Here is a 13,070-nt window from a genome sequence, read left to right as displayed (position 1 = left end):
AAAGACATCAGCACAGAGGCAGAGCTGGTGCTGCCGGGCACGCTGGGTCCTTGGGAGGGGCCTAGGTGGCTACCCTGGCCTCCCCAGTGGTCTTCCTAGGATGTGTCCCGCCCCCTCAGACCTTCACCTGTCCGCTTCAGTGTGTGGTTGGTGGCGGGGGGTCGGGGTGGGGGGGACGATCCCACGCTTGTCTGCACTGCATCCACAGAAGATGGGTTCAAGTCCCAGCCCAAGGACCTGGGAGTGGCCTGAGTGGGAAGTAGGGTCTTGGCAAGTGTAACCAAGGTGAGGGCGGCAGGGGGCCTACTGCAGAATAACTGTGTCCTCATAGGAAGAGGAAGCAGAGGCTCCGGGAGGAGAAGGCAGAGTCCAAGGAGGCTGCCAGGAGCGCCACCGCTAGTCGCAGAGTCTGCTGAGCCCTGGATTTCATCTGCGCACTCCAGGACAGACACCTGAGACCGCTCAGCTGCTGGCTGGGCCCAATCTCACCACCTCCCAGGGCTCAGCACAGACCCAGCCATCTGGGGGCAGGCTTCCAACATCCAGGCTCCAGGGTGGGAGCACGTGGCCTACGGCAACCACACTGGGGTCCCCATGGACTGCGCCTCTTCTGCCTGGGCCCACATTCCCTGCATCCCTTGGTCCCCTACCCAGTATCTACAGGTCTCACAGGGGCAGGCAACCCTTGTCTCAGGCCCTCCACCCCAAGCACACATTCACATCATGAGACCACTGACTCTTGCCTATCCAGGGCCCAGGGAGCCCACAGCAGCTGCTGCAGACAGGCCTAAAGCGCAGCAGGTGCCCAGTCCCCCAAGGGGCCTCCAACATCAGAGAACCCAGAGTCAAGACCGCATCCAGTTGCTGCTTGATGCTTGCACTCTGGTCCAGGGGCATGACGAGGGGTGTGGGCTGGTTTCTCTCCCTAGAAACACACTCTGGGCTAAGCCGACATCTCTCTCCCACTCTGAGTCCAAGAAGCAGGTGAAAAGCCACCATCCACCCCGCCTCCTAGGCCTGGGTCTCCCCTGGGGGTCACGGTCCCCACAGCCCTGGGAGCTGGAAGACTGCTCACCTATCACCTGGCCTCTGCAGGCACCCACCAAGGCCAGCCTGGGCCCCCCAGACCGCACCCTCTGTTCTGGTCTCACAGAAAGTGTGCATCAACCCCCCCTCCACGCCCCCCAGCTCTCCCTGTCCCCTCCCCCAACTGGCCCCCAGCACCCTCCTCCATTTGTGGATGACAGTACTGGCTCTAAGCCCTCCACTCCCCACCCGCCCAGACCCTCCCACCCTTACAGAGCCTTACCGCTAGCAGAGGAGGTACTACTCACCACCGCCACACTGTAGCCAGGAGAACCCTCCTCAGCCCTGACGCCAGCCACCCCCCGACTGGGGTCCCCAGGTTCCCTCCTCTGCCAGGGATCCCTGGAACTTTCCCCACCCTTCCTGATGACCCTGAGCCTCCCCAGTCTTGGAGCCCACCAGAAGGGTGACGGGAAGAGAGCGGGAGGCGAGGGGGAGACTGCCAGCCCAGACCCCTGCTCAGGCCACAGTGACCAGTGAGACCCTGCTCGTGGCCTCGTGCCCATCCCATGAACCGTGGCTGTAGCACCAGCTCTGCCCAGGGCCCAGCTCTGGAGGAAATCAGCCAATAGCTGAATCTCCGCTGATGCCCCTCCCAGCTGCTGGGGCCCCTGAACAGGACTCAGGGAATGAGTGAAATCAGGAAAGGTAAGCAGTTCCTATGAGGCTGGGGCAGGGACCCCAAGGACACTCCGACCTGGGCTAGGGCCCAACCTCCCTCTGGATGTCAGCCTTAGTCACCCAGGTCAGAAGACTGCACATAGGTACACCCCCCAGTCCAAGCACTGGCAGGCATGGCCGGGTCCACTGAGCCCCACTGACTGACGAGATCTGCCCTTGCTGCCCCCAGGAGAGCCAGCCTTGGCTGAGGGGCAGAGGGACCCTCCTCACCACACCATGCCCTGGGCTCACAGCTGGTGCCCCATCGCCCCTGACCCTAGGTCCTGGCACTTCCCCTGCCCACAGCCCCTGGGGTTGGCAGTGTCCACCAGACAGGGCTCTGCTGGGCGATGCTCAAGGCTGGGGAGGAACCCGGAGCCATGGTGGCCGTGGGAGCCTAGACGGGGGTTGACTCTGTCCCTTAAACACTAAACCTCTATGGCCCTGCCCACAGGACGGGCGCCAGGGCAGGTCTCGGTCCAGCGCCCACCTCCTGCTGACCCAGGGCCTGACCCAGCCTGGTGATCCAAGAAGAAAGAAACCTGAGCTCTGTCCCTCCCTCCAGTGGCGTCTGAGGGTCTCAGCAGCCCAATCCCCGAGGGGCTGCTGCACCCCTGCCACCACTGCCCATGTGGTGCCTCGCAGAGTCCCAGACAGATCCCAGTCTGCCCCTCAGGCCCCAGAGGAGGGACCGGCAGCCTCCAGAGTGAAGGCCAGGCTGATCCCGCTGCAGGGCCTGGAGCAGGGCCACTTCGCTTCAGGTAGCACCCGTTCCTGTTCAGTTCTGATCTCACACACCCAGGCCCTTGGAGGGGTGTGGGCACAGGTGGCCATCTAGGCTGGCCTGGCCACCACCCCAGGTGTGTGTGACACACCAGCTGTTGCAATACCAATGTTATCACACCAGAGGAGCCTGTGAGTCACTGCCTTAGAGCAGGTTGCATCCAAATCCTCCAGAACAAAGGTCTTTTGTCCCCGTGCCCCCACCCTCCCATCCCCCCATACATTGTGTGCGCCATCAGACGCACCCTCAGAGGCCCTCAGCCCCCAGCCCCAGCACCATGGGCGCTATCTGACACACCCTCAGATGCACCAAGGGGCAGGCATGCTGATCGAGGTGGTGGGCATAGACGTGGACATGGGTCAAGGGGGAGGGTGTGCCCAGTAGCCAGCCAGGTGGGCTCCCCAGCCTATCTTGACCCAGCTCCAAGGGCTGAACTGGGGGAGACCCCAGGCTGCTGGAGGCCTCAGCTTCTGTATCAGCTCCTGGATCAGTCAGGTCAAGACTGAGCACCTCCAGGACCAAGGGTGGGGTTGGAGTGGCCTGAACGTGGAGCCCAGAAGGCACGTGGCCAAGCCCAGTCAGTGAACACAGCCCCCCAGCACCCACTGAGCAAGGGCCTGGGGGCACAGCCAGGTCCCAGGTCAGACCACTTGAGTGCCAGCTTGGGACCTCAGATGAGATAAGGCTCCCTACAGCCCCTGAAGAGCTTCTGCCCCAGGTTGGGGGTCTGGAACCCCTCTCCCTTCACCCAGAGTCCCTATTCATCCAGGGAGTCCAGGTTCAGGTTCCAGGAAACTGATCCCTCCCCACCCGGGATCAATGATGGTGTGGTCACCAGCCCAAGTGTCAGAACAACAGCCTCCAGAGCTGGACAATGCCAGTAGTTCTCCCAGTGCCAAGAACCCTGACTGTACCAACGACCTGAGCCCAGGGACTGCCTGGCCAGGGGCTCAGGCCACCGGCGCCTGGATACCAACTCTGCATTCACCCCTGGGGGCCCAGTGATTCCAGCTCAGGCAAGAAAGCCTAAGCCCCAGGGCAGAGATGAAGGACACACAGAGACCCCCAGACACACCACACAGACAGTGGGGACCCTGGGCAGAGATGGGGGACACACAGAGACCTCCAGACACACCACACAGACAGCGGGGACCCTGGGTGGAGATGGGGGACACACAGAGACCCCCAGACACACCACAAAGACATTGGGGACCCTGAGCGGAGATGGGGGACACACAGAGACCCCCAGACACACCACAAAGACACTAGGGACTTTGGCGGGGCTCCACTTGGACCACAGAGTCCCCGTCACAGTCAGCACTGGGACATTTGGGGTCAACCTGGGAGGCCGAGGTACACACAGGCCAGGAGGAAGTTCAGGGCCCCCCAGAGGACACATCCACCCAGGCCCCAAGAAGCTCCCCCACACCCTCAGGGCACTCTGGATCCTTGGCCGGGGTCACAGGAGTCAGCGGTCCAGTCTGGCTGAGGACGGGAGCTCTGGTCAGGATAGGCAGTCCAAGAGGCCCTTGGAACAGGCCCCCCTCCCGGCCCAGGCCCAACCTGAGGGGAAGATGTCATACCCACGGTGGGCCCCTGGCCACAAAGAGCCCCAAGGGGCCAGTGTGTCCTGGCTGCACCCTAAGGGCCACACCTTCCCTGGAGCCCTGGCCCGGGTAGTTGGGCGGCTCTTGGACAGGCCTCACCCCTACCCTGGCCCATCTGCAGCCCCCAGAGGGGACCATGCGGGTGGGGCCTGGAACACTTAGCCTGCCCACCCCTGTCTTTCCCAGTTCCTGCCACAACTGTTCCCAGCCCCCAAGAGAACTTGCTACTTTACTAAGCCAGAGGCCCATTTCCTGTCTGCACTCCAGCCAGATAGATAACAGCAGAGGCTGCTGGGAGCAGGCTCTGACCCTACTGGGAGATATACTGGCCCCCAGAACCTCACGGACAGCCTCAGCCTTAGGGCCAGGAGGGATGGTCAAGGGAAGCTGGCTACAGCCCTAGGCCCAGGGCTCAGGGAGTGTCCTCCATCCCAGGAGCCTGGCAAGGCCAGTCCCCAGCTCTGGCTGCAGGCAGATCAGAGGAGATTGAGGGCAGTGAGCCCTAGAAAGGCCAGCAAGGTCAGCCCAGCACCTCCTGCAGCTCTAGATCAGGGCTCGATCAGGGCTCAAGCTGAGGCTGCCCAGTGCAGTGCTGGCCATCCCAAAGCCCAGCTTGGAAACCACAGTCTGGGCCAGAAACAAGCCCTGTCCCCCAGCCCCCCACCCCAGACCCTAGACCCTAGTGAGCCCCCTACCCTGAGTAGCAACAGCTCCTGCAACCCACCTGAGGAGACCCTGTTCAGGCCGGGTGGGTGTGACCCAAAGGGCCCAGGGCCCAGGGTCCTGCAAACCCCTTCAAGGCTCGGAGGCTTAGCAAACACCCCAGTTTGAGTCTGGCTCCAGGAGATGGTAGAGCTGAGACCAGATGATGCAGCTGGGTCCAGGGTGGAGTCTCATGGGGGCTTTACCCTGAACTGGCCCCTTATCTGCACTGGGGGGTCAGCATACGTCCTTAAGTGCCAGTGCGGGCCTGAACCCCCTGCCTCCGCATTCAGGCGCCTAGACGCGCCTATAACAGCCACTGCTGCCCACACCAGCCCCCCATTTCTTTGCTCCTATACCCCCAGCGCCATCCTGGGGGCTCAGCTGGAGACTGCACATTCCGGGGGAATTACAGCTAAGTGGTTAATGACCTCCCATTAGGGGCAGAAGCTGGGAGGAAGACGAGACAGACCGGGAGGCTGTGGAGTCGGGCGCCAGCCCTGGCCACCTGCCCAAGGGAGCCCCGGGCAGCTGGCTCATCTGTCTTGTCTGTCTCTCTTCTCTTCATCTCCTGTCTCCCACCTGTCACCCCAGCGGAGCCTGGGCCGACCCCTGTCATCACAACTCCATGACAGGACCAAGTGAGGAGGCGATTCCTGCCCCCTCTCAGGCCAGGTCGGGTGAGGGATCTGAGAGGCCTCTGGAGCCAGAGGCCCATCTCCTGTCTGCACTCCAACCAGATAACAATGGAGGGTGCAGGGAGCAGGCTCTGACCTGACTGGGAGACATGCCGGTCCCCAGAACCTTAGGGACAGCCTCAGCCTCAGGGCCAGGCAGGATGGTCAAGGGCAGCTTGGTGCCAAAGGACTATCAGCAGAGCCCTGGGAACAAGGAGGAGTCTGGCCGTGCATCCTGCCAGGCACAGCCTCAGAGTCCCCCGTACACAGGCAGCAACACTGACTGTTCTTGCAGCCAAGCTGGACTCCAGACGGATGGCAGCCTCAGGAAGCCTGGGCTCCGGAGCCCACACAGGCCCTCAGTGATGTGGAGCAGTGGCCCTGGCCTCCCCCCTTTTCCTCCCGCGCCCAGCAGAGAGACCCCAGCTTGGCACTCACGCATCCCCCTTGCAGGGGTGGATACACTCGTCTCAGATCATGCCACCATGAGGCTGAGAACCACCCCCAGACCCCTGGCTCCTGTTGCCACTGGGTGGGAGGCGGGGGACGACAGGTCAGAGGCCAAGCCCGTGGCTGCAGGGACTGGCGCCTGCCCGGCACCAGAGCTTTCCTGCCTCATTACCCAGCGGGCTGCAGGAGGGTCGGGGGAGCAGCTGGTAATCTGCCCACTATCCTCCCACCCCCCACCCCTGCCCCTGAGCCCCTACTCTTCCCTGCAGCCTTAGAAATGGGTCTCTGGGCCCCACTACTCCAGAGCTGAGCACCCCCTCACCCCCACCCTCCAGGCTTATACAGACGGGTCACGTGGGGCCACCCGCTGGGGGCCCAGGGCCCAAGCAGAGATGGTATCTCGGTAGCTCTGTAGAGGCCTGAACGATTCACTACAATTTACATTCTTCAGTCTGAGTTTGCTGGGGCCGTGAGTGGTGGGGGCCAGACCTCAGGGTGGCAGCCGCCAAGAAGGTGGTGAGAAGTCAGCTCTCTTAGGGAATGAGGGGATTTGAGGACACTGGGGTTCATACGGGGGGCTGGCGGCCCTGTTCACCCACAGGCCCAGGCCCCCCTGGAGCACCTTGCCTCACCCTGAATGCCCCGACATGTACCATCCTGCACCCCAACCTCGAGTCCTCCATGGCCCTGCAAATGTCCACAGACTGCTGCCCTCTGAGGTGGGACTGGCCCCGGGCTGGCTGAGGGGCAGCCCCAGGTCATGGGCAGGGCCAAGTGGCGGCTTGAATGGACAGCTGTCCTTGTCCTCAGAGTAAACGTGGCCCTTAACAGAAGCAGGGGCTGTGGGGGCCACACTCATGCTGCCAGGGTGAATAGCCAGAGCCTCCACCTCCCTGGCCAAGCCCTCACCCATACCCATGGCCACTCTGCCCCCCGTCCCCTGCCTCTTCCCCATGATGTCCCAGTGACCAGGCGACGGTGGGGGCTGGGGGACCTTTATTTATTGCTATGATCACAGGTCTACCAGCGGGCAGAGGGGTGGGGGCGGCAGGGTGACTTCTCTGAGGCCCTGTCCATCCCTCACGGGCCCAGGAGCAAGCCGGAGAAGCTGGAGCTGCTCTGCACAGTGAGAGCTGCCCCAGAGCCATTGTCCACGAAGACGGAGGTGTACTGTCCAGCCTGTAGACACCCACAGTGGACGTCACCACCCATGGTGCCCAGCCGCTCTCCGGTCAACACCCAGCCCACCAGGTGGCCCCTCCCCAGGACTTGCAGTGCCCAGGCTGAGGCTTAGAGGTCCAGGACCCCACAGCCCGTGGTCCTCTGACCCCCGCCCCAGTGGCCCCGCCTCACCTGCAGCTGGAGCAGCCCCTGCACGTGCATCGAGAAGACACTGCCACTGCTCTCCAGGCTGGAGATGGCCTCCAGGGACCTGAACATGGGGTCCAGGGATGAGGGGCCAGGACACAGTGGCCATGGGGGGAGCACCCCTGTCGATGCCCAGAGACCTGCATGCTCCCTCCTCAGGGCTCACCACAGTACTTTGTGTTCGGGGCAATCCCGCTCTGTGGGCAAGGCAGTAGGCGGTCCCCTGCCCCTCAGGACACCCCAGTGACCCCTGGGGGGCCCACTCACATGTAGCGATGGCACAGGGACTCAATGCAGACCAGCACCCGCACTGTGTCCCGGGCCCTCGGCCGGACCCTGCCCTGCAGCTCCCTGGGATCTGGGGAGACAGGCCGGGTCTGCAGTGCCCACAAGGAGGACGGAGCAGAGGGGGAGGGGGCTGGGGGCCTTCGGGGAACACTGTGGGCTGGGGAGGGTGGGCATGAGGGCTGTCCAGTCCCCAGTGGGTGCAGGGTTGAGACAGGAGGTGTCCCTGCAATGGGACTGAGGCCTGAGGTCTGTGACACTGGGGCCCACCTGGAGGGCCAGCCCCTCCCCACCACCCACACCCTGGCCAGATCCGCTCACCCACATGCAGGCTGGCAGAAAACTGGAAGATGGCAGTCACCGGGGCTGTGAACCGACCGGAGGCCAGGCTCAGGCCAGACCCCCGCAGGAAGGCACCCTGGGCCGCAGGCTGGAGTGGGACATCAGGGGGACGCAGCTGCAGTCTGGAGCCTCACATCCCACACCCAGCCTGGGGCAGGGGGGCGCCTGCAACCAACAGCCCTCAGCTCAAGCAGACCCCAGGTGGGCAGGACAGAAGGGTGACCCGTGCATCTGTCCCCACCAGGACTCTGGGCCCCAAGAAGCCCCACAAGGGAAGGCACCTCTGCCCTGGCTTCCTCGCACCCTACCCCGAGCCTCGGCGCTGTGTGGAGGCCCAGGGTTGCCCCAGGGCCACTGTGGCCTGCTGTCCTGTGGGGCCCACCGCCATGCCCACTCACGGCCTGGAAGCCCTGCAGTTCCACCAGCGTCTTCTTGTCCACCAGCACTGGGCCCCTCAGCCGACAGTGGAAGGCCTCGGCCACCAGCTGCCTGCCTATCCCCTCAGGCAACACAGGGCCCAGCAGCCCCAAGGACCGATGCTCGGTGGCCTCTGTGGGGACAACGGTGCAGGTGTGGCTCGCGGCAGCATGGGGCTCTCTCCCAAACCCAGGAGGAGAGGGCGTGGAGGGGGCCTACCCTTCAGCATGTCCTGGAACTCCCGCAGTGCAGACTCCTGGGGGACCTCCACACTGGGGTGGCCGGGGGGGCCAGAGAGGCCTCGCTGGGGGAGGCAGGAGAAAATGAGGCTCCCGAGGGGGCACTCATAGCCACCCCAACCTGGGCTTGGGTCCGGGGGCTCACCAATTTCTTGTCCTGGCCTCGGCACCGCTTCTTTGAGGGCCCATGATCAGGGCGCCGGACAAAGTTCAGCCATGTCACATGGGCATCTGTGAACTCAGGCCCTGAGGCCTCGGGCAGCTGAAGGGTCAGAGGACAAGGCTGTACACTGACCACCAGGCCCTGCTGGGTCCTGCCCCACTACCCTCGGAGAACAACAGGAATCTTAGGGCCCAGGCTGCTGGGGTGGGACTCAGTGCAGACACAGGAAATATGGCAACGGGGCACCGCAGGGCTCCCCTGGGGCTCAGGCCAGGGACCCATGTCCAGAAGCCTGCGGTCTGCTGCTGTGTTGGGACTCGCATGGCCTTTCCTGCTGCTTCCTGTGCCCAGGCAGACGGGCACGGCTGTGTGCACATGGAGCCAGCCCTGCCTGTCCCGACAGAGGTCCGACCTGGCTGAGGCAGGCAATGGTGGACAGGAGTGTCTTCCAGAGTCGTGCGAGGCTGGGGAGAGTGGGCGCTGGGTGTGCAAGCTGGCGGCCCAGGATCAGACCCTCCAGACATTTCTCATATCCCATTTCTGCACCAGGGCAGTGGGAGGGATAGGAGCACACCCAGCCCCAAAGTCAGGGCTGAGTGAGGGGGTGCGAGCTGGGGGTTGGTCCCTCTCTGTATCCAGGTCTCACACGGGAGGTCCACAAAGTGACCAGGAGCGCAACAGACACTGGTCTGGCGGGGGAGAGCTACTGCCACGAGGCCAGTGGAGCCCCGGCCACTCCTGGAGAGCCAGCTGTCCAGGCAGACAGGCCAAGGGGTCCTGACCAGGTGTGGGGGGCTGGGAGGGCCAGGGTTTCTCCCTTCTGCAGTCTGCCTGTTCCTCCGGTCACCTTAGACCTGAGCCATGGTGGGTGACCTGGGGGACAGGTGGAGCAGGAGCCCACTCTCAGCAGGAAGAGCAGATCTCCTGATGCCTGCGGACGGCTGTCCTGGGGTGGGGGTGCCATGGTCAGGGACAGCCCTTGTCTGTCCCCTGACTGCCTTGCCATGGCTCCAGAGGGACAGCCCAGGCAGGTGGGGCAAGGCAGAGCAGGAACTGCCCCCAAGGATCCTCCCCCAAGCAGCTTTCCCAGAGCTTGTTGGCAGCCCACTCCCCTGGCAACAGGGCCAGAGTACTTGCTCTCCTCAGCCTGCCCAGCTGGAATATGGGGCCTTAGGCTCCAATGGGGCGCGTAGGCCGAGAGGAGCCGGGCTGGCCGCCATAGAGACGCCTGCGGGAGGCTAAGGCCAGGATCAAAGGCTCAAGGGCTGGCAGGGGGCCTGGCCTAGCAACCGCTGCTTCACTTCAAGTCCAGCAGCCACCAGGCCCTTGCTGACGGGGTCAGCTCCGAGACCCCCTCAGGGAGCCCCAGTCCAAGAGGGTGGAGACTGAAGGCTGAAGCAGGTATGAGAGGCTCTCTTAGAGGGGATGCCAGGGGGTAGGCTGGAGCCAGGGGCCTCCCAGGACCTGGTCTCCCTCCCCATGCCAGAGGCCGTTAGGGGTGCTGGCTACTCAGCCGTGGGTCAGGGCAGGGCTAGCCTTGGCCACCCCAGAAGCCAGAGTTGGAGCACCAGATTCCACCAGAGGGTCTGAGCCAGCTGCCCAAAGCACCTCCCCAGTTTGCAGTCTCACCTCAGGGCAGCAGGTTACTCAGGGCATGACAGTCCTTAGGCTTCTGTGGGCTCAATGTAGCCCCCACAGAAGCCCCTCTACCCCCTACTCCCTCCCCAGGCCCAGAGAGGGTCCCCTGATCCATACTGTCATGGTTCCTGCCCAAAGTCCCACCCGACTCTGACAGGGGAGGCGGGCTGGAGGATGGCCCACGTGGGCCCGTAACAGATCATGCATACCTTGGGGAAGCCCAGTAGCCCCTCGCTGCCCAGTGTGGTGGCGCTGGGGGCTATGGGGCGCTGGCTGGACTGCCGAGGCCTCTTGGGCTCCCGCCGGGCCCCGCTGCCCCCGAGGAACGCGAGCTGTGGCCAGAGGAGGACTGTGGCGGCCACCCAGGCCCAGCGCATGTTGGCTGCTAGCTGCCGGGTCCGGAGCCTGCAGCGGCTCAATGCTGCTGAGCCCAGGCAACCAGAGGCACTCAGAGTCTGAGCGTGGGGGCGCAGCCCCGAGGGACGCCTGACTGCCACTGGTGCATGTCTGCACAGGATGAGCTGGGCTAGTGAGGGACGCGCCCCCGACCCTGCAGACTCCCTTGTGAGCGGTGCCCTGCCGCCCGCTCTCCCCTCCTCCTCAAGACTGGCGGGCTCCAAGGGGGCGGGCTCACAAGGGAAGAACCTCAGCCTCCCAGGCTTCAGGGCCTGCCAGGGGGCGTGGATGGGGGCGGAACCCCACCGACAGACCACCCACCTCCCACACAGCTGCTGCCCAAGGGCAGAGGTTGTGCACTCCCCAACCCAGCCACTTCAGGGAAGAGCCCAGTGACCCCAGGCGGGGACACACTCCATCGGGGTTCATAGCCCCTTCCTACGACCTCACAGCCTTGTCCCTCTGGCCCTGCTGCCCCAGGCCGTGGCCCTGCTCCTGGGAGGGCTCCCAGCTGGTCCCAGCCTAGGTAACCCTGGGGGTTCCTCCACCAAGGACCAGTGGGGCTAGCAGGGAAGAGACCAGTCAACCTCTAAGCAAAGGCATGGCCCACATCTGCCCCTCCTCTTGGGCGTGCCCAACCCTCACTGAGGGGTTGCCTTCACCCAGCTGTGCCCCTTGGGCCCTCCAGTCTCCAGGCCTATCCCCCCAATGGAGGTCAGCAGAAAGCTGAGCCCCCAGTGGCAGTGCCCTGCCAGATGAGCCACTCTGGCAATGGAGAGCAAGTGACAGTGGGCAGGTCCCAGGGAGAGCTGGGGTCCCTCATTACCTTCCTACGAGCTGCAGGCAGCATGAAGTTGTGGCCAAGTGGTGTTGACAAGGCCCTGGTGGGGGCTCAACACCTAAGCCAGGACCATCCCCCTTCACCAGCTGCCCCTTGGCTAGTGCCACCTGGGGCTAAGTGTGGTCAGAGCTGTGGCTAATCTGCTGCTTGCAACCCAGACTTGAAAAGGGTGGGGTTCCCTGTCCCAGGGGCAGCACGGAAGACCCCTCCAGACCTCACCCCGCCCCACACCAGCTGGCAGAAGTCCAGCACGAACAATGTGGGCAGGAGACAGCCAGCTCTGGGCCACATGCAGGGTTGGCAGCTTCAGGTAGAACCACCTCAGAGACAAGCTGGGTGGGGACGATGTGAGGAGTGTCCGCCCAAGGACACCTGTCCTGCTCCTTACTCAGGTAGAGGTGTTCACCTCCCAAGACAATAGCAGCCAGTCTCAGTGAATCCTGAGCTCACCAGTGGGGCCTTAGCTCTCTCAAGTGTCCAGCTGGCGAGCCCGGTCTCAAGGTCACGCCACAGAAGCCCCTCTGCACCTGCCCAGTTAAAGCCTCCATGTGCCCTTGGCCAAGGCCCAGCAGGAAGGGACTGCCAGACAGACTCCTCCTCTCTAGGCTGAGCACTTGCGTCCTGCTGGCCCGGAACATGTGGACACGCCAGCTGTGCCAGCCTCTGGCAGTCCCCACAGGCCCCAGCCCTCCTGGCTGAGGCCAGACCAGAGGGAGCCTGCTCTTGAGTTGTCCACGCCTCCTGGCCACAGCCACCAACTGCCCCCTGGAAGAGGCTCAGGTCAGCTGACCTTGATCCAACAGTGGACACAACTCCACACAGGACAGGACCTTGGGAGCCCCTATTACAGCCCCCATCGGGTTGCCCACCCACTGCCCAGGGGAGGTGTCCCACCCTCTCAAACCAATGAGAGGACAAAGTCATCTTTTATTCAGGGTCACATCAGACAGCAAGCTGCCATGGGCGCTGGGGAGTCTGTACAGCATGGACCTGTTCCCACCATTGGCTGAGGGATTTTGAAAGTTAAGATTTCACACACAGAAAAGATGCATCTGCTAAACATTCTGCCTCCTGAGGCCCTCAGGCAACATGGCACACTTGGAAGGGGTAAAGACCTCCACAGACACGTCCTCGTGCTGGCAGTGGATGGAGGGAGGCCCAGCAGAGCCACACACGCCAGCGGCCAGGCTCTGCAGTGAGCACAGGCAACAGGTCTACTGTTGGTCACAGGACGCCCAGCTCCTCGGCACACGTGCCAGCTCTGGCCCCACAGGCTACCTCAGCACTGGGTGGAGATGGACTTGCGGTTCACAGACACCAAGAGCACAAAATTCAGGAACAAAGACAAAAGGATTTTTTTCACAGGAGTGGGTCAAATATACAGAAGTGGTAAATCAAAAAGCAATTTTAAGTTG

General features: G+C 63.4%; 1 protein-coding gene across 2 annotated transcripts; it reads right to left on the bottom strand.

The window, feature by feature from the left end:
• Nucleotides 1-6,945: 6,945 nt before the first annotated feature.
• Nucleotides 6,946-11,041, bottom strand: C1QTNF12 (C1q and TNF related 12). 2 transcript variants are annotated; one of them, XM_070289243.1, is made up of 8 exons: nucleotides 10,628-11,041; nucleotides 8,763-8,879; nucleotides 8,598-8,682; nucleotides 8,270-8,511; nucleotides 7,941-8,049; nucleotides 7,602-7,692; nucleotides 7,320-7,398; nucleotides 6,946-7,145 (listed from the first exon to the last, which is right to left on the bottom strand). In XM_070289243.1, the coding sequence occupies exons 1-8, from the start codon at nucleotides 10,793-10,795 to the stop codon at nucleotides 7,047-7,049; spliced, it is 990 nt and encodes a 329-aa protein (XP_070145344.1). In that variant the 5' UTR covers nucleotides 10,796-11,041; the 3' UTR covers nucleotides 6,946-7,046. The 2 variants fall into 2 exon arrangements, with proteins under 2 accessions (XP_070145344.1, XP_069402125.1); XM_069546024.1 differs by having other exon boundaries at nucleotides 8,360-8,511; nucleotides 10,628-11,030.
• Nucleotides 11,042-13,070: the final 2,029 nt, after the last annotated feature.

The sequence above is a fragment of the Ovis canadensis genome, chromosome 12, assembly GCF_042477335.2.
Source record: "Ovis canadensis isolate MfBH-ARS-UI-01 breed Bighorn chromosome 12, ARS-UI_OviCan_v2, whole genome shotgun sequence".
In the NCBI taxonomy this organism is placed as follows: Eukaryota; Metazoa; Chordata; class Mammalia; order Artiodactyla; family Bovidae; genus Ovis; species Ovis canadensis.
The sequence above is the reverse complement of the archived record's forward strand: the minus strand, read 5'-3'. Positions and strand labels throughout refer to the sequence as shown.

What these genes read in the sequence shown, in the direction of transcription:
- C1QTNF12 (XM_070289243.1), bottom strand. Translation starts at nt 10,795, where the DNA reads ATGCGCTGGGCCTGGGTGGCCGCCACAGTCCTCCTCTGGCCACAGCTC. An exon ending in TTCTGCCAGCCTGCATGTGG is followed by an intron (nt 7,693 to 7,940) that starts GTGAGCGGATCT and finishes CTGTCTCCCCAG; the next exon opens with ATCCCAGGGAGCTGCAGGGC. An exon ending in TCCCTGTGCCATCGCTACAT is followed by an intron (nt 7,399 to 7,601) that starts GTGAGTGGGCCC and finishes CCCCATGTTCAG; the next exon opens with GTCCCTGGAGGCCATCTCCA.